The following is a 26,551-nucleotide window of genomic DNA, read 5'->3' as shown; positions in this document are numbered from 1 at the left end:
ATATTTTGTATAGTTATGAGACTCTGGATCATATTAAAACTTGCTTTAGCACCTGACATTATTACAATCTTTGAGTAGGGTGTGAAAGACACTTCCTTATTACATAGTCAAGTGGAGATGGAATCCAGGATCTTCTGCCTCTGTTGATATCTAGCGGGAGGGGGTCTGTTACTGCTGAATAGGGGCTGGAATTCATAGGCTAGGCTAGGAAGATGGAGTGGAAGTGAGTGGTCTCAGTTGAGTGGTAGAGACAAGTCTTTTGGTTAGGCTTCCTCAGACAACACCTAATAAGTAAGGGAATTGGAGTCTTGCTACCCTTAGGAAGTAGAGTTCCAGTGTTCCCATGTATTATTTTCACATTGTGTTGGGAAAAGATTTTCTTTACCACCTGCTTGGGCTTGAAGTGTGGTAGTTGGGAACACATTGTCACAAACCAAAGAACATAGACAGTTAGATTCCATACCTAGTATTTGATGGTGGGGGGTGTTTTTGTTATGTGGTATTTGGTTAGATAGAGTAGTATTACTTTTTTTTTTTTTTGGTCATGCTTAGGTTGCCCCTTTCCTAGTCTTTGGTTTTAAAGGGAGGAGACTTTTCTTAGGCCTTTAAGTCTGCAATCAGTATCTTCATATTGTTGGTTTCTCCAAGATCCAGTATGGGTTATCTGGGACAATACAAAATCCAAGAAACTCATCAACTGTATTTTTCCTTAATTCCCAAAGTCTCTAGCAGTCTGCTTATTTTTCAGTTGTAAGTCTTCCTGGTACTGGGGACTGAACCACTGACCTATGTCCCCAGTCCTTTTTGAGACAGGATCTCAAAAATTGCTGAGACTGGCCTTAAACTTGCCTCTAGCTTCCCAAGTCCCTGGGATTACAGGTGCACAACACCACACTTGGACTATTTGTTTTACAAACAATGATCAGGGTTTTTAGCTATACTCATCAGAAAGAATATCTTTTTTAAAACATTTTTTTTAGTTGTAGATGAACACAATACCTTTTTTAAATTTTTATGCGGTGCTGAGGATCAAACTCAGTGCCTCACGTGTGCTAGGCAAGCACTCTATCACTGAGCAACACTCCCAGCCCCTGTCTATGTCTTGAATTTTATATCTATATATGATGATTACATTTAAAAATAATTAGAAAGAGACAGGATCTATGTTGCCTAGGCTGACTTCAAACTCTTGAGTTAACTGATCCTCCAGACTCAGCTTCCAAGAGTGGCTGATTACACATATGTCCCACCATTCTTGGATCCTTTTTGGGATGAGAAATTGGTAGAAATATAATTTAACCATGAATTGATAATTGTTGAAGATGGGTGATGGATATGGAGATTCATTACCCTATTTTATTTTTGTATTTGTCCGAAATGCTCCTTAAAAAGAAAACAAAAAAAGTTCTTGACTACCAGTCTAAGTAATACTATAGAATTTTACAATAATCATGATTTTCTCTGTAGTGATTGTCTCCATTTCTGCTAAGAGTATAAATTTGATATTTAATATGGGCACAGTTACCATAGCTAAAAAGAGACTGACACATGGTTGTCACTTAAGTTGCCATGTTTCCTCATATATAAGATGTCTTAGATAGTAATACACCTTAATTTTTATGTAGCATTAAGAAAAACTACAGTATGCTGATTTTAAGATCAAACATTATTACCCTATGTACATATATAACTACACGACTGTATGATTCTACATCATGTACAACCAGAATGAGAAATTATACTCCATTTATGTATGATGTGTCAAAGTGCATTCTTCTGTCATGCAAAACTAATTAGAATTTAAAAAAACTGGAATTTTTTACAAGTGCTTTGATTTCAAAAATGCTATCATGTGAAAAAATGCTCACTGCCATCTGTGAAATTAATGAATACTCTGAAATCACACGAGGTCAAGATTATAGTGAAAATATCTTTAAATGGGTTTAAGACAAATGAGAGTCTGGTTTGAGGCTGTTAACAATTCTGGCATGAACATGTTTCTTTCCCCAGATACTAAAATTTTATGTACAACTTTATAGGTGGAATGGCAAATCTACATGTAAAAATGTTCACCAAATCCCTAAGACATACTCTACATGTTTTCACTGAGAGCATGCACACAAAATTTTACATGAAAAATGGCTTAATTATTTGCAGAAAAAAAGAGGTAGTGACAAGGGGATCCAAATTTCTTTTATTCTCTTCCTACAAAATCATGTAAACATCAGTACAGACCTCTCCTTATCCCCAAGTCCAGAATCATCATGACACATTAACCTTACATTTAAAATAAAGTCAGGAGCAATAAAGCCAATTACCAGATGAACATATGCAGCTTTGTTGTCTTGTCTGGGAAACCTTCCAACTGAAGGCACAATTGATCTATGTAGTATCTGGTGAGCAGGGACTCAGGACATTTTGCTGGGACAGAGGGCAGTAGTGGGTCAGTGGATCTTAGCTGTTTGTTCTAGCAAGTATCATTTTGGAATGTCCCCCTTTATCCCCCCAAAATGACAGGATTAATTTTCTGAGCTCATCATGTACCAGCAATGGCCAGACTTGGTCTTCCCTGCAAACAAAGAGATGGGAGGTATTCACAGTTTTGAGAGAAGGAAGTGCAGGCCCTCTCAATCTTATCTTTAAAAGTTGGTATGCTAGATTGTCTTCTGCATCAGAATTAAAAAAAAAAAAAAAAAAAAAAAAAAATCAAACCAAAACAAAAAACATGAACATACAGCCACACAGACTGAAGAAAGGGAAAGAACACAGGTAAAAAATCTATGCAGCCATATTCCTTCCTGTTGAGAAAGTTTTCCAAAAATGTGACCCAACATTTTGCTCACTATATTCTGGAGTCGGACAGCTTAACCACTTTGGTTTCCAGAGCAATATGTACTAGAGAGAAGTAACAATCACTGGGCTGGGTTAGATCTCCTTTTTTAATCTCCCTTTTAAATATTGGTTTGAGTATGCCTGCTCTAAATGCCTTTGCAACCAGCAACAAGAGATAATCCTTTTGGAAACAACTGAATGTACCTAACTAATAACTAGTCACTCATGATGAAAAACTAACTACACAGGTTAAGAACCCCTAATGTGAAAATTGGAAATCTTAAATGCTCCAAAATCTGAAACTTTCTCAGTGCCAACACAACACTATGTGGAAAATGCCACATCTGACTTCATGTGATAAGCCCCAGTCAAAGTGCAAGTGCACTAAAAATGTGATGTAAAATGACTTTCAGGCCATGTGTATATGTGAAACATAAATGAATTTTGCACTTAGACTTGGGTCCCATTCCAAAAAAAAAAAAAAAAAAAAAATCTCATTTTTTACCCAAATATTTTAAAATCGGAAAAAAATCTAGAATCCAAAACTATTCTGGTCCCAAGTATTTCAATAAGGGATATTTAACTTGCTAGGTAACAAGGGTGTCAGGGCCCTTTTCTATCAGATCCCTACATAGATAACACAGCAAATCCCTTTTCCATAATGAACTCCTTCAGGTTGAGCTTGTTCGATAACCCCAAACCTCTGGGCATCTGTTACTCCCTGGAAAAATAGGCTAAAATTTGTAGAACAAGCAGATTGGCTAATATATAGTAGGTACTCCATTATGTTTCCTGGTCAACTGATGTATTTTTGAACACAAAGTATGTGTTCAATTTACTGTGTTTTATTTCCCAGTAGGTGCTACTTATTCCATTTTCTAGCTAAGTTAGGTCAGAAATCAATTTATTTCAACAAGGTTAAAATATTAACTAGAGAAATGGCCAGCATTTGAACTCAATTTTCCTGAATTAGAAATCTCATGTCCTTTCCATTACTAGACATTTGTTTTGTTAAGTTGCTATTACAGATCTGAATGAGTTAGTCAGAAATTGAAAAGAAAGCTTTATTAAAAATCTAAGATTTCTACATGAAAAAAGGAGTAACAATATGAAAACAATAAACCCTGTATAAAAGAGAGTAAAAAGATACTGTTAAACACCTCAGAATAGATACAAATGTTAATTTCTCCTTCTTTTTTGAAGAGGATCTTTAATGACAAAGTAGCTACGTTTGCTCTATGTTTCCTCCTTCCTCAAAAAGTCAGGCATGAGCTCTCATGTTAGCTGCCCTACTGTCAGGACATACTGGGACGAAGAACTGATCTTCCAAGAGGTTTCTTAGAAATCTCTTAACAGCAAGAGAGGCAAGGCAGTTAGTAGGTGGCTCCATCACTACCGCTGTACAACTAAGAGCAAAATCTCTGCTTCTGTGTTTTGGAATACTGAGCTGGGTAGTCTTCTAACCTGGATCCATAATTTCTCTACTGCAAGAACCAACAAACACTGTTCATGAAACACTGTAAGCAACTAAGAGGGGAAGAGCATAGGGATGGAAAAATAAGGAAAGGAAATATAACCATAAATGCTTAATTAAAGCACAGATTAGGCTGGGAAAGAGACTTCAGTATCAGCAGAAATAAAGCCAGACTCCTTCAAACTTAGGAGATGATTAAAAATCTTAGTTACTATGATAAACAGCTTCATCAATGACAAGCGTCCGCCATCAGGTACCAAATCCTATTATCCTATCAATCTCTGTACAAACATAAAGAGTTGCAGATACTGAGCCAGGTGTAATGGTAAACACTTGAAATCCCAGCTCTCAGGAGACTGAGGCAGGAAGATCTTGAGTTCAAAACCAGACTGAGACCTGTTTCCAAATGAAGAAGAAGGAGGAGAAGGAGAAGGAGAAGAAGAAGAAGAAAGGACATGAAAGAAAGGAAGAAAGAGAGAAGAAGAAAAGAGTTACTGGCATAGGCCCTATTTTTTTTTTTTTTCTTCCAGTGCTGATAACAGGAGTTTAGGCCATCTACTGATGTTCCTTATAACAGGATTTGATCTCCATCAGCTTTTCCTGACAATTGACTATAAACCAGAACAACACTATAATTTAGGACTATTTTGAAAATCTAAATAAGTGTTTTTGTGATTAAACTCTACTCAACACAAGACTTGACTTTGGCTTTCAGTTTCATCTTCTAAAGACTTCATTATTTATTTTTGTTGCCACTTTTAAAAGAACAAAATTGTGAATAACAGATTTTAAACAAAGCCCCGATAAAGCTTAAAATTCCCCACAGCAGTTTTATTTGGATTTTATGTGTTCCACATAAACACTTAAAGATCATGTTTATATAGTATATAAAATATAGATGATATGGAAGTTTCTGACAAATGATTTATTAATGAAAAATTATCAACTATATAACCTATGAATACCAGAAAAACTTCAATATGTAGTACAAATCAGCATGAAGTTTCTGGTTCCCAAACTTTGGTTATATGAAATGCCTCAAGCACCACAGAACAAATATTGATCCTAATTAAAAAAAAAAACAAAAAAAAAAAAAACAAAACTCAAACAAACAAACAAAACTCTTCAACCCTCTTGAATATGTTTTCATTACACCATATGAGGAAAACTCTTTTACTCTACATTTTCTTTCATCTTGGTCAATTTCTAGAAACAGTGTCAATAAAAATTGATTGGGATAAAATGGATAGACAAACCATACAGATAAAAGCAGATGTATTAAAAGAACAACTTCTGAAAATTATTCTGATTTAAATAAAGAACAACATAGGATATGTGCACTATGTAACATATATGAAAAAAAAAACTTCTTAATTTTCAAAAATTCACACAACATAAGCCTGTTAGTGTTGGGACGAAAGGTTCACAGGGAGATCTGTAGCAAATTCTATTACAGAGATTCCTGGATTTTAACTTTTTCCCAGGCTCACTGGCATCTGCAAGCTGCAGAAGCAATCTGTATAATATACATCCATGAATAAAGAAACCCGATAGCTGAGCACAGCCTTTCATGGAGATTTTTACAAGAAACCTTATGGTCAAAAGACAAATCAAAGAATGAAAACTAAAATAGAAGAAAACGGAAAGATAACATATCTAAGCCCATATAAGTCAGGATGGGGAAAGTTTAGATGTACAAACTGACAATTGCATATGTTTAGAAGGGATTACATCCTTGACTACAAATGTAGATTATATACACACTTACATTAACTTAAGTCATTCATATATTACACCTGACAATTCAAACAGGATGTCTCTGAGCAGTGGGAGGAGGTTCTATTCACTTGGCTCCTCAAGTCCCTGTCTTTTGTACTGGCTGGTTAACAGTCTCTGTACAGGACTCAACAGCATGGTACATGAATGGATAAAGCTTGATGTCTGGTCCAGGGGTAGAACAGTTCCTGCATTCTTCATTGTAGTATCGAAGCAATAGCTTATACACTTCTCCTGGAGGGTAAATGGTCAGAACAATTTGCATGTGTGGTATGTGGATGGAAAAAGCTTCAAAAGAACACTAGAGTTTTGTCATAATCTAAAGAGCACATGCTCAGATTTGGTTTTTGAAACTACAGTATGAATTTCTTATGTTTAAAAGGCTTTCCTGGCATAAACTTAAAAATTTTACAAACACTTTAAAGAAAACAACTTAGCTCATGATAACATCAGCCTACATATGGTAAACTGTCCACACCCTGTTGTGGGAGTTCATGCAATCCTAGTTATACATTCAGCTCCTAAAGTAGTAATCACACTGGATGAGCATACTCCATATCTGATAAATACCACAGATTGAGACTTCTTATGTTTGAATTTACTTTCAGATGTCTTCCACTTTTTTGCTTTCTTTTTTCCTTTTAATTTTTTTTTCTTTTAGTTGTCAATGGACCTTTACTTTATTTATTTATATGCGGTGCTGAGAATCAAACCCAGTGCCTCCTATATGCTAGGCAAGAGCTCTACTACTGAGCTATACTCCAGCCCCTCTTTTAGTTTTCTATACCCACAAAAGTAAAAATTGAAAGTAACTCCAGTTTCTTGACTTTAATAAGCTGACATACTCATTCAAAATTGTGGATGAAACTCTGCCAGAAAAATAGACTACAAATGCAGTCCCTCTAAGAGCTTTGTTCTATTCCCTTGAAGTAATGCACTTGTTTCTTCTTATCCACTATGATCCATCCAGATTTAGCAAGTGTTCCTCCTAGATGGTGTATAATCCATCTAGCTACCAAGTATCAAGACTACCTCCTACTTACCAACAGTCAGTTTCCTCTCAGTAAGGAAAGTGTGCATACTGTAAACGTCTCTCATCAATTCTGAGTCCCCAAAGGTAAAATAAACCACATCTCGTTCAGCTGCTGCAGCTGCCAGTATCTGTATTAAAGCTATAGCAAAGAGAAAAGATACAGCTCTATTATGATACTTCTACTATCAAGTTATCTTTAATTCTTTCAACCTGCTAACTTGTAGCTGGTATATCACAGCTTTATCCCAGATCCAAGATTTATAAATAAAATACACATTATTACGTATGATGAATACAAAATAAGCATAAATCATCTAGCTCTGTGACTTTCCAGATATGCTGCTGAGAATACCATTGAATCATAGGATTTCAACACAGATACCTTCTTTGGATCACAAATAAAGAAAAGAGCATCTGAAACTGCAAATCAAGGCACTGAGGTGGTATTTATATTTACTTCTGTTAATCCAGAACTAATAGTTTTGTTTGCTTGCTTGATTTTATAATTTTGTCTTATTAAACAGTCACTGTATTTGGGGGGTTCCAATTCTCATCAATGCCACAGGAAGAATTCCCAAACAATATCCCTCTGTGCTTGTACTGCCAATGTTCCTGCAGCATGGAGTCAGGAGTCAGTGTTACTGAAGATTCAGTAACTGTCTAGTATGTTGGAATAGAAAACAACTAAGACCCACTATCTTCAAGAGTCAAAGCTACAAATCAATGAGCCTGAAATATGTCTGCAAAAATCAAGTTTCTTTGCAAGCGTAATCTCCATAGGTAGGATTTATTTTGAACCACAACAAAACTAAATATGGTTACAATAATGCCCTTTTGCTCATTGTATATCTTTCACTTCATAAAAAAAGAAGGTGGGAGTCAAATTAAAACATTATGGAGGGCTGGGGTTGTAGTTCAGTAGTGGAGTGCTTGTCTACAATTTAAAAATTTTTTAAAAATTTTTTAAATAAAAGTAGATTTTTTTAGTTGATTTTATTTTTTAAACACATAACAGCAGAATGTATTACAATTCTTATTACACATACAGAGCACAATTTTTCATATCTCTGTTTGTATATAAAGTATGTTCACACCAATTCATGTCTTGTCCATCACATGCCACCATCATTGCTAACTCCTTGCCCCCTCTCTTCCCCTCCCACCCCTCTGCCCTATCTAGAGTTCGTCTATTCCTCCCATATATATATGATATATATATATATATGTGTGTGTGTGTGTGTAAACACACAGAGGATATCTTTTTATTATTTTGATTGAGAGCATTCTAATATTCTATATATTCAACATTAATATACATGAAAATGGGGAGGAACCTACAACTGAAAGCAAAATAAAACAAGTTAGCCTACTTTTAGTTCAAGTGACTAAAATAACTACACTGAAGGGAAAGAAAAAAGAAAAAAAAATGAAAGAAATTATGAAGATGGTTATGTGATCACTTTTGGTCTTAGCCAAATTCTTAGGAAAGAACTGCAAAAAAATTCTCATCTCTTTTTGCTAGGAATGTTTACCATAGTAATTAAATATAAAGCAATTCTGAAACTATTTTTAAGTGTATTAGAGGATGAGCAAAAGGATAAATATGTTGATGCTACTCAGAGCTCAGAGTCTCACTATGAGAGAATGGACACACAGACATAGAATGAAGGAAGACAAAAAATAACTCCACGAGGATGGATAAAAATGGAAGACAGCCAGGCACAGTGGTGCATGCCTGTAATCCCAACAGTTTAAGAGGCTGAGTCAAGAGTATCACAAGTTCAAGGCCAGCCTCAGCCATTTATTGAGGTCATATCTCAAAATAAAAAATAAAAAGGATTAGGAATGTGGCTCAGTAAAGTACCCCTGGGTTCAATTTCCAGTGGGGGTTGGGGGAGAAAGAAAGAAAAAGGAAGACAATGGTGTGTGTTCATGATGTCTAAATTAGAGACATATTTGTGAATATGTGTTTATACACATATTTTCTAGCTCTGCTGGCTGGATGGGCAAAAACAGACACTCTAGCAGCACCAAATACACTGAGTACTCAGACTGTGGTCTCTAATTCCGTTCCTCCTAAAAGGAATGGACTCCTAGGGAAATGCCTGATTCCATGGTTGGGGCAGGCAGGTACAAGATGAGCCCAGAATGATTAGTGCTAAAAAAAATTAATTAATTAATTAATTAATTAAAAAAAGGAAAAATTGGTGGGAGCTTATCACAAGAAAATGGGAGTTTGAAGGAGTTTCCATTACCCAAATCTGGATGGGCTAACCACCAAAATACTAGAAGTACAGCAATCAATTAATTACAAACCATTAAAAAATGTGTACCCTTGATTAATATCTATTAGATACGTAAAGGAGGGGGTACCACAATAGGAACAACTTCTCTGTGTAATCAACCATGGTTAATACTGGATGAGGAAAGGATCATTTGTAGATGTGAAGTCAAGGGGAAAGAATCAACATTGTGTCCGATATCCTCCAATGCTTCTAGACACTATTACTGATGCAATGGTTCTGATTAAGAATACATTATCTTAACCTCATCATGAGGAAAAATAGTAAACTCAAAGAATGTGTTAGTCTTCAAACATGTTGATGTCATAAAAGACAAAGGCTGTTTTGGAAATACTATGAATTCAAAAATGAGTCTAAAACATGTGGCAACTAAATTATGTAGCTGACCCTAGACTCTGTTGGAGGAGAAAAGACTAGAAAGAGCTTTATTAGGTTATCTGACATAAAAATATAAACAATAGAAAAAAGTACTAATGTATAATATAGATTTAATAACTAAAGTTTAAGAGTTTTTTCCTCCTTTCCCTTAGGAAATATATATTGCTGTATTTAGAGGGCATAATGTATGTAACTTAGCTCAAATAGTTCAGGAAAAAAATTGTGTGCATGTGTATAGACATAAACATTACATATTCAGCAACAGGTTAATTATTTTTATTTTTTTATAAATTTGAAAGGATTTTAGTTTTTTTTTTTTTTATTTGGTGGTGCTGGGGATTGAACCTGAAAGGATTTTTAAATAGTTTAAAAAGTTATGAAGGAAAAAATGTTTCAAGGCAAACTAGGAAAATTTGGTATAGTCAAGTATTTTCCAATTTGGGAAAGAATCTATATTATAATAACACATGAGATTGTTTTCCAAACTAATATTTATTGAGTATCCACAACTTGGGAGGTGCCAATGACTAGATCTCATTAATTTCAGAATGCTGAAATTGGTTAATTTCAAAAGAGGTAAGTTTTAATTAAAACTGCTCATCCAACTTATACATACATTAAAGCTTCACTACACCCAATTTTAAAAGTTTCTAATTAACCTAAACTACATGTCTAAATGTCATCTTTCTCTACCAAGAGGTATAATCTCTTCCCTTTCAGTAAGAATAAATATTTAGCTTTAAGTGCTTCCTATTAAAAAAAAAAAAGACTTGAAGAGAAGTCCTTTCGGTTCTATTTCCTATTAGATCACTGGTCATTTGTCATTTATGAAAATAAAATATTCATAAAAACATTTAAAATTTACTTTTAGAATTTATACCCCCCTCCAAAAAAAAAAAAAAAAAAAAGCTCCACAGGTCATTTTGCTACTGTGGACAGGTTTGTGAGGTCAAGTTTGACAGAATTACCAAAAACAGATTAGATCCTAATAAAAGAAAGAAAGGAGTAAAATGAATTTACACGTTTCCCCCCACTCCAAACTTTTTTTTTTTTTTTTTTTGGTGTGTACATGAGTGTGTGGTGCTGGGAATATTCAACTCAGGGCCTTAGGCATGCTAGACAAGCACTATACTACTGCGTTATACTCCCAACCCCAAGCATGACATTTTTTATTTCACATCCATTTCTGTTTGAGTCCATAAGTACATGTTAGACTAATTAGGACTGGGAGACAGAAGATTCAAAGTTAGTCCATATCCTCTGCTAGCTAGCTATCTCTAGCTAGTTGCTTAACCCTCTTGGCCTCATTTTTCTGTTATACAATAAAGCATTTGAATCAGATGATCCCTAAAGACTCTTCCAGAGTTTAAGATTCCATAATCACTGAATTTTTCTCTATGTATCATCAGATATTAGATTATAAACACACAAAGGAAATTTCCAGGAAGATAAATTAATCTCAATCCTAGATACATCAGTAGTCACTGGCAAAAGCTCACTTAAACAACAGTACATGGACCTCACTCACTCTCTCTGATATTCCCAAGATCTTTGTAAATCTAGAGAATTATGCTGCATGATTTAAATGAACTATCTTCTACCTAAAGGTAGATGAGAATAAATCACAAATCTAATAACGTATGTGGATTGATTCCAAGTCTGACACAAAAGCATGAAATTCTAACTTCAAGCACAACTAGGTGCCAAAATAATCACTTAAATTAACCTGCAGGGAGTTTGGTTTTAATTTTCTTTCTGGCATTCAGTGTTAAGCTATGAAGAAAATATAAATAAATGTGAATAACTTCAAAAAACAATTTATAGTGTCCTACTGCAATAAATGAATCAAACAGAAAATGGTTAAAATGATGGATACTATCGCACAGGTGTTGAGGCCACCAGCACATAATATTAGTAACCCCTTGCTAACACTGAGAGATCTTACAGCATGTAAACACTGTTGTAGGAGCTTTACAAGCACTGACTTATAACTTATAAGGATTACTTCTTTTAATCCTTACAGAAACTGAATGAGGTAATTATTAGTATTATTTTGTTTTTAAAATAATAGGCACCAATAGGCTAAGTAATTTATCTAAGGTCACTTAGATCAGAATGTAGTGGAGTTGAGACTTGAACCCCTACAGTATGACTCAAGGGCCTCATGCCCTCACCCCTCTTCTTCCAGGCTGCCATGACACATCATTCTGCTCAAGGTCAAGCAGATCTTACCACATGCCAGCTACAAGAACTTCCTTGCACTGTTTACTGTTATTTGAATGCATTTTGGCAAACAGTACAGACCTAAAAACACTACCCATGCCCTTCTAGTGAACCCAAGTTCTTTTGAGAGCTCTCACACCAGTAGTTGCCCTGAAAATCCAAACACTGCTCACCAGCCCAAGGCACTTGCTTGTTTCCACAAAACAGCACGTTTCTAGGCCAACTCCTATTCTTTTTCTGCTCTTGTCCTCTGGCTACTCTTCTTAATCTTGACTTGTCCCACTCCCTCCTCCCATTATGGAGGTTTCTAAAGGCTCAATGTTGCCTTTTGGCTCTCTGAGCAGCACAACAGAGGTAGGTAAGAACAAGAGCCTAAGGCAACAAGAAGGAAGCCTAGAAAAAAAGTGGTTGATTTATTTTTTTAGAAATATTGGTATGGTGTGAAAGTACTGGCTATGTTCAAGATAAGAAATATTGAGAAAACATTAGTTACGATGTTGATGTCAAGACTACCACTGGTCATTTGCTGCACCTATTCTGTGTTTGTTTTACTAAAAAAAGCAACAATTAGATTATGGAAGGCCTCTTATGGCTCAACAAGTTTGCCAAATCCAGACGATGATGAAAATCATGACTCAGGAGGTACAGACAAATAATTTGAAAGAAGTGGTCAATTAACTGGTTCTAGACAGCATTGGGAAAGACATAAAAGGCTTGTCAATCTATTTATCTTCTTTATGATATCTTCATTAGAAAAGTAAAAATGCTGAAGAAGTCTAAGTTTGAATTAGGAAAATTCATGGAGCTTCATGGTAAAAGCAGTTCTGGAAAGGATACTGGGGATGAGATAAACACTAAAGTTGGATGAACCTATGAATATGAACCACCAGTCCAAGAACCTATCTAAAATTCAGATTTTTAAAACAGTCATGAATAAAAAGTCCTATTGGTGAAAGAAAAAAGGCACACGGTGGCAGGGCTGGGACAGGGGCTCAATTGTTGGGCCTTTCACCCAGTTTACAATATACTCTCCAACTCTTATATCCAGATTCAATATAGATTAAATAATAAAAGCATACATATTGGCTTCAATCCTGATTTGAATCCTGGCACTGGCACTTGGTATCTGTGAACTTTAGGGTAATTACTTACCTCTCTCTGTCTCTTGGTTGTCTCATCTATAAAGATGAAAATAAAACCTTTCTAATAGGCTATGTTTATATGTAGGTAAAGAATGTACTTAGTATAATTCTTGGAACACAGAATGCACTCAACATGTTCTCAACTAATAATAATAATGACAAAAATAAGAATAATAATTGTGAACACACTACAGTCTTTGAGGAAAATGGAGCCAAGTTTAAATGCTAGTTCTGACATTAGCTCTCTCTTTAGGTTTGTTAGCCTGTCTACAAACCTTAGTTTACAATTCTTGAACATGCAGCTAACAAACTAAAGAGTAATTAGGCAAATAAAATAAGAAAAATGCAATGATTCTTATAGTTAATGATCATCAACTCCCAGACAGTAAAAAGAAAATTCCTGAAGCCGTTTCCCATTTCCATTACCTCAGCACCATTTCTGAGGTGCTGATAACAAGTATTCACTTACCTATGACATTTCTGAATATACATTTTTAATAAGACCCTAACCTAAGACCTGGGTCCACAAAGAGGTCAATACAGGAAGGTTAAAGAAGGAGTATTCTTACTCACGCGAGAGTGAGAGAGAAATGGAGAAGGTGATTTATTCTGGCAAAAGGAAGCAAAGTGCTGAGGAACTTGTGGTAGGAAAAGTGAGGTAACCTGGAGCATAATTCTCTGTCTTCAATTTTCTGTCACCTTTTCTGCACCTCCATTAAAATGCCTCCCACAAACCCCAGTCAATGGGCTAGGCCAGGCCAACCATGTATAGCAAAAAATGACTCATTAACATTGTCCAGGTTCCAATCTTTTCCAGATTAATGATGTTTTGTTCTGGTTTTGCAATTTAGCCATCTTGGTTCTAAAATAGCAAAGTAATTAGTAAAGACATATTTAGGTTTGATATAAATGGAAACTAGGTCAGAAAGAAAATAAATTTATATCAAGTTTCTAAATCTCAGAAACTTTTCACTTATTAATATAAATGTCATGAAAACCAACTGGAAATCTTCTCAGTTTCACTAGGGATATATCAAATATTTACTGACTATGATAATTTGGTCCCAGTGATGGGAAGGTATCCAAATTGGTCCAATTATAACACTTCCATGGGATTTTTAAATCAAGGAGTCCTTCTTCTTGGGCCACTCAACAGTAGTGCTGTTAGCCTGGAACTATTTGGTACCCATTCCTGCCATGCAGAAACAACTGATGTAAACAGAAGAGAATGAGGCCATCACACTGAGAAGAGCAGGCAGGAGAGGAATCAACACACACACAGGCAGCACCTGATCCCAAGATCATTCATCCCTGAGAGCAACTCCATCTCAGAGAATTGGCCAATAATCCCCTTCTAGGCAGAAGGAATAAGATACATTAGTTCTCTTTTAATGGAAACAACCCTGATTCATAACTTTTTGGAGGGAGAATGGGATCTTTCTGGGGCATAACATCAGAGCAGAATCTTACAAAAACTAGTTGGATATAGAGAGGTGGTTACAAAACAATATATCAAGTTTTAGATTAATAAAAGGCAGAGGCTGCTAAATAAATCTGTTAAAAGAAATTCATTGGACAGATTTATCTGCAAGTCACTTTTAGGCACCAAAGGTAGGAGATGGGGATAGAAAAGAAAATTCAGAGAACTATAGTTTCCAGATACCTTTAAGAGCTGGTAATGTATAACTCTGTGGTAGAGCATATGCTTAGTGCCTGGGTTCAATCCCTAGCACTTGCAAAACAAAAATAAATACAGAAAATTGGCCAACAGTATAATCTCTCACAAATCAGGCAACATTCTATGGACATAGTAAAAATTAAACAATGAAGGAAAGGCAAGAAGAAATTGACAAAAATCACAATAGGAGAAAGAACTTTAAAGCACTACTCAGTGTCTTCATGAAGCAAGCAGATAAAATCAGAAGCATGAAAAGCCTCAGGTGATAACCAGAGAATCCTTCCCCTATTCTCTTACTGGGGATTGAATCCAGGTCCCCATTCATGCTAAGCAAGCACTCTACCATTGAGCTATACCCCCAGCCCCTATGTATTATACTTATTTTGAGACAGGGTATATTAAGTTGCCTAGGTTGGCCTTAAACTTGTGATCTTCCTTCCTCAGCCTCGACAGTAGCTGAGATTATAGGTGTGTGCCACAAATCTGGCTTAGGTATATAATTTTTATAGGCATGGAGTAAACGCTACAACCTTCAGAGACACTTTCAGTGTCAACACATCTATAATAATTAACTATATTAGGTCACAGAGAGAAGCTCAAAAAAACTCCAAAAAGTAGAATATTATATAATTTTGGAACTATAATACAATAAGAAATAATAAAAAAAGCAAATTTATTTTTAAAAATCCAACCCTTTAGAAATATTTAAAATCTGCTAAAAATCTCATGGTACCTAGGGCCTAGTGATACATTTGAGAAAGGAATCCACCCCACAATCTCTACTGAGGATATGATATAGAAAACTGAAAGAAAAAAAAGCATTTCTACTCTAACAACAAGAAAAAGCCAAATAATCTACAAAATTATAACTTCTGGCTTTCCCAGAAAATTGAGTTTGCAAGGCGATCAAAGTGTGACAAGTCCCTCTAAAGCATGAACTGCTTTACCTTTGAAAGATCACAGGATAAAGATGTAGCCACCATACAAATGGGATGAGAATAAATATACTAAAATTTTAATAAAATTCTGACGTAATTTTTTTTTTTTTCATTTCTGGAGATCAAACCTGGGTCCTTGCTAGGTCTTGGGCATGCCAGGCAAGTGCTCTACCACTAAGCTATATTCCCAATCCCACTTTAACAAAAATTTAAAAGCCAAGTGGGGACTAGTTACTTCAGAATATAGATGCTCCTTGAATCATGATGGATAGGGTTACATCCCGATAAACCCATAGTTAAAAATATCCTAAGTAGAAAATTCATTTAATCACCCAATGTACCAGTCATCCCAGTTTAGCAGCACAACAATGTAGAACATTAGTTGTTTCTCCTCATGCTTATGGGGCTGGCTGGGAGCTGCAGTTTATGGTCACTGTCAGCATCACATGAGAGTAATATACTAGCCTGGGGGGAAAAAAAAAATCAAAAGTCAAAATTTAAAGTATCATTTTATTGAATACGTATTGCTTTTGTATCATCATAAAGAACCACTGTGAGTCAGAAACTGTCTATGGTTAGAAGCCCCCAAAGTAAGAGGAGTTTGAATTTACTCAAAACATTTTCCCATGGTCTCCACTAGGCAAGAGGGCAGAGAGCCCTACTGGTGGCATAGGTGTGCATGAGACCACTGGTTGCTGCTAGGGCTGCCACAAAATCCTTTCTTCTTCCCCAGTACCTTCTTTCTGCCTTCTGGCTCCTATGGCCATCGTTGCCTGGGGCAGAAAGTTGTTAATAAAAGTATATTGAATTAATTAGTATATAAAAAATGTTTTCCTAATAGCTACACAACAATGGGCAATTAAAGAAATTCAAGTTCAACTGGTATAACTTGTTGAGACTCATGTAAAATTATGCAACAGTATATTAAAAAATACTGAGTCCTATTTTTAATAAAAGAAAGTTTTAAGGCTTTACATATGGCTATGTTCCTCCTCCATGAAAAATTTTTGATAAGATATTTGTTATAAAACACATATGATCACAACAGAAAAAGTTATTAAAAAAGAAAATAAAGAACACTTGTGTCATCCACTTGGAGATAGCCACAGTTCATCTTTGCACAAAAACTGATAAATGAAGAACCTCAAATTTGAATGTAAAATTTTAAATGACTTCTGTGGCATATACTATATATCCTCCCCCAATGTGGCAATATTCCAAAAATATCTTTCCATGTCAACCGATCTATTTCTTTTTTTCCCCAGTATATTTTACTTATTTATTTTTAATCTTTAAAAAAATGTTCTTTTTAGTCATACATGACAGTAGAATGTATTTTGGCAAATTACACATACATGGAGTAGAACTTATTCTATTTAGGATCCTATCCTTGTGGTTGTACATGATGCACAGTTACCCTAGTCGTGTATTCAAATACATGGGTAGGAAAGTTATGTCTGATTAATTCTACTGCCCCTCCTCTTCCCTTCCCTTCTCCCTTCCTTTCATTCCCCTTTGTCTAATCCAATGGATTTGTATCCTTCCCCTCCTCACCCTCCCTTGTTTTGGGTTATAGCTTTTAATGGCTATATAATATTTTATTATACAAATAAACCATATCTCTTTCTTTTTAAAAATCAGTTTTAGAGACAGATGTTGGAGCACACACTCATAATCCCAGTGACTCAGGGGGCCCAGACAGGAGGATTGCAAGTTCAAGACCAGCCTCAGCAACTTAGGGAGGCCCCAAATAAAAGGCTCAGGATGTCTCAGTAAACCACCAGTGGGTTCAATCCCCAGTGCCAAACCAAACCAAACCAAAAAAGAAAATCAGTTTTAGTAATCAATCTTCTACTAAAGGATATTATGGCTACTTTTTTTAATAACATGTTTATTTATTTATTTATTTTTATGTGGTGCTGAAGATTGAACCCACAGTCTCGCGCATGCTAGATGCGCACTCTACCCCTGAGCCACCCCCAGCCCTATGGCTACTTATTTTTATTATTATTCAAGTGAACAAAGGGTAGGAAGTTGTCAAAGAATTATTCCAAAATTTAAATCTCAATTATTAAGAAAATGAATTACACAGTGGAAATTTTTGAACACTATACCTGACAGTCACTAAAGCAAACAAAGCTGCAGTCTGAGAGAAAGGCTTTAAAGCTATAAAGAAAAGAAAGAAATGAACACATTTATAATGCTTTCTAAATTGTCCAGCACAAATGACCATGGTTTATGGCAGACCTGGTTTCTGGATTAATGGCACAAAACCAATCATTCATTTTACTTAAGAGAAAAACAGGAAAAAAGTGTCTGTCATAAGATCAATAAACTCAAGAGTGAAAAACCATGTTTCCTCAAATAAATTCAGGATGATAAAGAATTTCACAAAATAAAAAATCCAAATTCTTTCTTTTATGGACTCTCAAAACACTGAAAAACAGATCCATGCAGTTTTGTAATTTCAAATTTGAAGAAAATATGGATGAAAATCTTAAGAATGAGAAGACAGGGAAGATTTTTCTAAGTACACCACAAAAAATGTGGACATATAAAAAAATTAACTCGGTATGACAACAGCTCAAGAGGCTGAAACGAAAAATGCCTGCAACACAGGGCAGTCAAACAATTACTATTTCTTAATCTATAAAGAGGTATTACTAGCTAGTGACAATTCAACTACTCCCATAGAGATAAATGGATAGAAGGCATGAAAAGCAATTCACAAGACAACCAAAAAACTTTGCATCTCGGAGAAATTAAAAAAGATTGACAAATCCAGTCTTGGTGACAGGGTACAGACAAACACAAGTGGTGGGAACATGGGGTTAAGGGAATAATTCTATAAAATGGGCCTACTGTGCTGACCCCCACATGCTTTCTTTTCTAAGAAGCAATTTGCCTGCAATCCTGCCTGGCTTAAGTGGACCGGCTATGTCACATTCCTCAGCAAACTACCTGCAGGAGAAATGCAGGCCCAAAATAATATCAATAAGAGAAACCCAAGTTACCCTAAAGGGGGAGACTTATGTGACCCTTTTCACAGACCACATCCCAAAACTCAGGGAGATAAGGGTAATTCCTCCTAACCATAAAATATTTAAGACCTAGATTTGTCATGGCAGTGAGAACTTCCAAGTCTCATGCCACCCTGCTGTCAGAAGTCTAGAAGAGGTGGACGTAGGCAGAAAACTCTGGAAAATTCTCTGGGATCCCTAATAGACCTGGAACTCCACCAAGATTTCATCTTACTTGAGTCAGAATAGCAATTATCAAGAATACAAGTAACAATAAATATTGGTGAGGATGTAGGGAAAAAGATACATTCATACATTGCTGGTGGACTGCAAACTGGTGCAACCACTCTGGAAAGCAGTATGAAGATTCCTCAGAAAACCTGGAATGAAACCACCATTTGACCCAGTTATCCCACTCCTTGGCATATACCCAGAGGACTTAAAATTAGCATACTATAGTGATGTGGTCACATCGATATTTATAGGGGCTCAATTCACAATAGCTAAGGTATGGAATCAACTGATGTGCCCTTCAACAGATGAATGGATGAAGAAAATGAAGCATATATACACCGTAGATTATTACTCAGCCATAAAGAAGAACTAAATTATGACATTTGTCAGTAAATGGATGAAACTGGAGGCAATCATGCTGAGTGAAATAAACCAATTCCCCCAAAACCAAAGGCTGAATGTTCTCTCTGATACGCGAATGTTAACACATAACAAGGAAGGTGGAGAACAGAAGTTCACTGTATTAGACAAAAGGGAATGAAGGGAAGGGGGGAGGGGAATAGGAAAGACATTAGAATGAACTGGACGTAACTTTCCTATGTTCATATATAAATACACTAGCAGTGTTAACTCCACATCATATATAACCACAAGCATGGGAAGTTGTACTACATGTATGTATAATATGTCAAAATACATTCTACGATCATGTATACTGAAAAAAAAAAAAAAAAAGAAAAAAAAATTGGAGAGAGACACATGGTCTATCTCCTCTCTGAAGAGGACCCAAATCTCCCTTTTTCTATTCCTTCAATAAACTCATTCCTTTTTCTCTGAGTGACATGTCTGAAATCCTTCTGATTTGGTTGCAAGAATCAGGGCTTGAAGGGGAAGGGGGGGTCTTCATGCTGCCTCAGTTTCCTGGAAGGTCCCAGCTCTGTAACATTGGGGAGGTTATTCTTGTAAGGAAGACAATGTAAACTGATGCAGCCTTTCACAGTGCAATTTACAACATGTATCAAAATATAAAGGATACATATTCTTTGAATTCTTAATGTTACTTCTAGGAATTTACCCTTATAAGATAATTACATAAAGCTTATATATAATTATACACCATAGTGATGCTTATAAGATAAAGAAAACAAATCAACTGTGAAATAAATTATGCATGTACATATAACAGAAATACCAAATAGCCATTTAAAAATGTTGACAGGAGTTGACAACTAGCTTCTAGCTATGAGGGAGGCTGAGGCAGGAGGATCATGAATTTGAGGCCAGAATGTGCAAAACAGTGAGACTCTCATCATGAGACCCCACTGAAGGAAGGAAAGAAAGGAGGAAGAAGTGAGGGAGGAAAGGATGAAGGAAGGAAGGGAGAAAAGGAGGGAGGGAAGGAAGGAAGGAGGAAATAAGGAAAGAAGGGAAAATGTTGACAGTACATCTACATTTGTTGGTATTAAAAATCATCCATAAGACTATAAGGTTTTCAAAATGTCAAATGGTCACACAGACTTTTACAATGATGTCTGAAAGGATGGCCATCAAAATGTTAGCTATGTTGGTGATTTTTATATACTTATGGCATTTTTCTACATATTCAAAATTTTATAAAATTATTAACTTTTTATTATTGGGGGACAGTTACATTATGACAGACTCAAACTGTTCTATTCCTAAAGAGATAGATTTTATTTATTTCTAGTTTGGTTATTAAGGCCAGCTAGTAGTTTGTAAATTATATTATTGTTACATTGATAATTGTGATATTACAGTTTGTCTTGTCTTGGTCTTGAGTTGCTAGGAGAAGCTTCAAAAATCCTTGGATATGGGCTGGGGTTTTGGCTCAGCGGTAGAGCACTCGCCTCGCACATGGGAGATCCTACCTGGGTTTGATCCTCAGCACCACATAAAAATGAATAAGTGAAATAAAGGTATTGTGTCCAACTATAACTAAAAAATATTAAAAAAAAAATCCTTGGACATGTCCAACCACAAAAATGGGTAAGTTATACTGCATGTATGTATATATGTCAAAATACAATCTACTGTCATGTATAACTAAAAAGAAAAAAAAAATTTTAAAACTCCTTAGAATTTCTTGAGTACTAGTGGCTTTGTAATGCTAGCATTTAGAACCCCACTTCCAGGAGTAGGGGTAGAGCTGGAGATCAAGTTCAATCAGTTAACCAATGATTTAATCAATTATGTCTAGTAATGAAGTGCCCAAAATAACTCTGGATACCAAAGCTCAGAATAGTTTCCTAGATGAACAAATTTCACATGCACAGAAAGTGAAGTACCCAGACACCATGGAGTCAGGTTGTCAAAGATCTGCATTCCCTTCCATACCTTGTGTATATACTTTATAGTAAAACTGCAACTTAAATATAGGACTTAAAAGCCATTCTAGTAAATTATCAAATCTGAGGACCATGAGAACATCCCATGCTGGTAGCCAGCTGGTTAGATGCTAGTGATCTAGGGACCCTGCTCAGACTTGTGGTTACAATCTAAAGTATAGACAGTTTTATGGAGAACCCTTCCCCTAATCTGTGGGTTCTGCAATAAATCCAGATAGTTAATGTCAGAACTGCATTATGGTATATCCCGCTGGTATCAGAACAGTTGGGCTGAAAGAAAATGGTAACCATACCAAGTAATGATATAATACTATTTTCTTTTGAAAGTATTTATCAATACTTTCAAAAGTAAAGCGAATGTCATTATCTGGTAAAGGATCAACATCATTGTTATTCAAGTTTTGTGATTTTTTTCACCACAACAACCAAATACAATATGCAAAATGCTTATCTATCTTGGGTACCCAAATGCTTCCTCATCTGTGCCATTCATGCAGCTCTCCCAAGATATACTCCCACCACACTGTGTGGCTCTACTAGAGCATTCATCATTATGTGCTGCATTTGTTTATGCCTCTCTCTCATATGTGGGACAGTGACTCCCAAAGCAAGGACCTAATCTTCTTCATCTTTTTATTCTCATGCCAACTACATTGCTCAGAACATGGTAGTTTAGTCAAACAGCTATGCCTGTAAAAAAAAAAAAATCACTCCACAACGGAAAGTGCTGAAGTAGGTGCTTTGGTTTGAAACCTCACAGTCTTTATGGACTCTTTCCCCTAACCTTTCTATCTTCAACTAAATACTGTGTCTGAGAGATCAAACAGATAAGCAAGCTCTATAAGGAAATAGTAAATTAAACTAAGAATTCCTTTAAATATAATAATTTAAATAAAATATAATAATAAGAGGATGGTATCAAATATCCTTTTACTTAAGATTTTTATAGTCTCTTATGATAGAACATTAGAAATGTTGTTAAAGGACTACTACTTATCCCCTGGTGAGCATGCTATTATCCTTCTGTATAAGGATTTACTCACCTTTTAATCTAGCATCACCCCCAAAGGCACCACAACCCCAGTTTCCTGTGGCCACAGCAGAAAGATTCTCTGAAGGAACTCCAGGACGTAGAAATCCACAGTAAGCCTACAAGATGAAAGAAATATCACAGCACATGACTGAATGGACAGTAACAGTATTTCTGACAGATGTACTAGGATCAGCATCCATTACCAAGCTTATATTCTCTCTCCCTCGTTTTTCTTTTTCTTCTTAAGGCCAAAGTAGAGGGGAAAACAAAGAAAGAGAAAAACCTGGGATTGTACAAGAAAGAGAATGAGAAAGGACAGATTCTAATATTTATTTGTTTGAATGTTGGGTATATCAAATCCCTTACACTAATACAAGTATTAGTTTCTGTTAGAAATACTGAGGTGCTGTAAGAAATCAAACATATGGTAGGAAGCCAGTAAGGCAAAAACTCTATGTCTGCAGAAGAGTATGTCCCCAAAGGGAATTTGGTGGGCAAGCATACCTGGGTAGGCAGTCTGCCAGTTTTTATCCCTAACAAAGTACTGTTGGCTTTGAAATGAAGAGTTCGGGGGTACAATCTACACAATTAGCTGATTTAAAATTGGGGAAGGCATGAAAAGGGGCTACAGTTGTGGCTGGATACCTGTTAGGGAATTTAAAAATGGCTCCATTCTGACCACATGGTTTTCTAACTTAAGAGGGCTCCACTATACACGTGAAACTTAGTTACAGTAAATTTGTGTGTGTTGCATTACAGATTTAACTTTGATAGAAAAGAAAACATAAGACTTACAGTTTCTTTTTCCACCTCAGACATATGTGATTATCAGAGATATTTCAAGAACCAATGGGATAACCAAGACAAACTATCAGGAAAGGTACTTGTTCTCTGAAGGCTTTTGGTGACCACTTTTGCATCAAAGTAGAGTTACTATGGAGCTTCCTTAGCAGGTTCTTCCCCAGAGTTATTGGGACTAGATTAGTAACTATGATTCACTTTAAAAAAAAAAATGTTTTATTTGTCAACGGACCTTTATTTTATTTATTTATATGCAGTGCTGAGAATAGAACCCAGTGCCTCACACATGCTAGGCAAACGCTCTACCACTGAGCCACAATCCTAGCTCCACTATGATTCACTTTTGTGCTTCTTGCCATTGGAATGCTTTGTAAAAGCGAGGCCACCGAGGCCACCAGAGATGACGCCTGCTCACTTCTCCCACAGCTGCCCGGAGAGGTTCTGCGCGGGCCCAGGCGCGTTAGGCAATGGCATTGGAGTGACATCCCATGACATGTATTTGACCCCGAAACTTCCTTTAACAAAAAACTAGCAACTATCTATAAAAGGGATTCCTATTTCTGATTATGAAAAAAAATTTAAGATTTCTTTCAGTCCTAGAATTCTCTAGTTTCATAGCTGTTTTAAGATAGAATATTCAAAAATTTGCCAGTAACCTGAAGAAAGTATAATATATCCTGAAGATGCTGGCTAAGTATTAATTAAATTAATTTTTTGTACATGAGAAGGTCCCAGAGTTTATGGTTTCTACTTCTTTGCAGTCATCTCAGTCAATCTTTCTGCCTTCTAAGTATACTGTATTAAGAAGATAATATAACAGCAAAACAAATCTTCCCTAGGTTCTCTCAGGTACCAAATAAACCTAAAATGTAGTCTATATGTAATAGTAAATAGATTAAAAGAGTAAGAGAAAAACCAACAATAGAGAAAGATGCTTCTGTGAAACCCACATGCTGAAATACAGCAAATTATTCTCTGAAGTTTCCACAAAGGTATAAAACTTTATTTTATACACTGTCTGGATGGATTAACAAGGTTATTCCCGCCATCCTCTCCTAGGCTGTAAATTCTGACAGATATTAATTATAAGTTGGTACCAGACCATTATTCAATGCTATGGTACAGAACTTGCACAAGAACTTACAAATTACCTGTATAATCAGATGCATAGAGCTTCTAAAAATCTCTTTCAGGTCAAAATATCAGACAACTCCATGGGGGAAGAGTAAGTTCTTGAATGATAAAGAATATGTATAACAGGGAAAACAAACCTCTGTCAGAATAAACGTAACTATGCCATCTTTCATATCATTTTTTTTCTGGCATGCTTGGACAAAGAGGAGTTCTTGGCTTCCTGGTTCATATTCTGTTTAATACTATCAGAATGTTTTAGTTCCTCACTGCTTCCTCTAAGTAACCAGGTTAAATGTATTTTAATGAGCAAAAACAGTGCAGTTTGGTGAACAAGTAAAAACCAAAAGAAAAATTTTGTATCTAGAATTAAAAACTAGATACTAAACAGGAAGTAGTGAAAATAGAGATATAAGAAGGAAGCAAAGAAAGTGGAAAAGAGACCAAAGAAAGCATGTATAAAAGTTCCAGGACTGAGCCCAGGAAAGGCATGGGACTCCAGCGTAGCACAAATAAGTATATACACACTAACAACTCTGGTTTCAATATAAATTGTAGCAGTCCCAAGTAGATACACTTAAAGGATGTCTTTCATCATCATGCAAATATATATTATATTGTTAAAGTAATATTACTAAAGAGTCTTTAAGTTATCCTTAGACTCAGTAGTAATAATAGTTTTGTAAATTTCTTCTAAAGAAACAGCATTGTACAGATGTTTATTACTACTTTACATATAAGAGAAAAATCTGGGACTAATTGCTCAAAAATAGGATCGTGACTATAGAGTTAAATCACAGCCTATCAATCCAACCAATTTTATTTAATTATGAAGATTTTTAAGAAGTATGAAAAGCATTTATAATATAAAGTTAAATGAAAGAGGTAAAATGCAAAATTATAGGTTAACTTTTGTGTATATTTATATAAAACCAAATTTCATGTGGAAAGACCTATAAAAAATGAAAACAACTGTTTTTGTTTTTAAATATTTATAATTTTTTAATTATAGCTGGATACAATATCTTTATTTATATTTAGGTGGTGCTGAGGATTGAACCCAGTGCCTTATGCATGTTAGGGGAGCGCTCTACCTCTGAGCTACAACCCCAGTCCCTGAAAACAACTGTTTGAAAGACAGTATTATGGATAACGTTTTTGTCTTTGAAAGTTGTAACATTCGTACATTGTTTTTGCTATTTTAAAATGTAATATAAAATGAAAGTCTGTAGATCTGTTTTCTCGTGTGTAAAACTGAAAATTAGTTATCTTGTGATGTTCTGACTCTATATGTTGAGAAACTTAAGGGAAAACTCACTGGAGATGACACATTTTGAACTAATGTTCCTAAAAAAGTAAAGTGACACATATTTTAAGAAAAGATTATAAAAAGATCAGGTGTTGAACTTAAAGTATCAGCAGCCAAGTACTGAATGGTTTTATTATAAAGTTTTTATTTAACAATAACTCCATTCTAAATTTGGATAATAATAAATCAATTAAAAAAATCAAGAGGCTGGGGTTGTGGCTCAGTGGTAGAGCACTTGTTTAGCACATGTGAAGCACTGGGTTCGATCCTTAGCACCACAAAATAAAATAAAGATATTGTGTCCAACTACAACTAAAAAATGAATATAAAAAAACAATTAAAAATAGAATAATAGTGGCAATCCACTTTGTTCAATTCCTATTTTGGAAGGCCTAATGAAATATATTCACTATGTAATCTTACCTACAAAAGTCTAATATAGCCAAGTACAACTTTTCACAGGTGATTTCCTTCTTCCCTTGCAGGGTTATTTGCCACTTTTACAAGATGGAGTCATAAATTGTTCCAAAGTCAAAGATAATTCTCCCCTAACATGTCACCCAACTGCACTCATAGGATTAAATACAGATTTGCACTATCAGTTAAATGGATTCCTTCCTTTTAAAAACGTACTCTGTTTGCTGGTCATGATGTCACTTCAATAAGACAGGAGGGACCTGGACGGACCAGACCTTTTCCAGAGGCATTAGAGCACTTTGTGGGAATGCCCTTTCAAGTAATGTGTAAAAGTAACAAAGAGGCCCTGAGAGCTCAGAGATCCACACTGAATTCTGATGATGAAAACTAGTCTTATGTTTTGTTGCTTCATTTAGAAAAAGGTAATTTTTCTATTCTTCTTAACTTTCTCTCTGGCATGCAA

At 35.5% G+C, this 26,551-nt stretch overlaps 1 protein-coding gene across 6 annotated transcripts in view; it reads right to left on the bottom strand.

The window, feature by feature from the left end:
* Positions 1-2,168: 2,168 nt before the first annotated feature.
* Parg (poly(ADP-ribose) glycohydrolase) overlaps positions 2,169-26,551 on the bottom strand; it is a 114,008-nt gene continuing 89,625 nt past the window's right edge. For 2 of the 6 annotated variants that reach the window (XM_027947898.2, XM_071611273.1), the window contains exons 16-18: positions 22,441-22,546; positions 7,126-7,254; positions 2,169-6,316 (exon numbers count right to left, since the gene is read on the bottom strand). In XM_027947898.2, coding sequence (XP_027803699.1) covers positions 6,162-6,316; positions 7,126-7,254; positions 22,441-22,546 — 390 coding nt within the window. In that variant the 3' untranslated portion in view covers positions 2,169-6,161. The other 4 variants (XM_071611271.1, XM_071611274.1, XM_071611270.1 and 1 more) reach the window with 4 other exon arrangements.

The sequence above is a fragment of the Marmota flaviventris genome, chromosome 4 (genome assembly GCF_047511675.1).
Source record: "Marmota flaviventris isolate mMarFla1 chromosome 4, mMarFla1.hap1, whole genome shotgun sequence".
Lineage (NCBI taxonomy): Eukaryota > Metazoa > Chordata > Mammalia > Rodentia > Sciuridae > Marmota > Marmota flaviventris.
The sequence above is the reverse complement of the archived record's forward strand: the minus strand, read 5'-3'. Positions and strand labels throughout refer to the sequence as shown.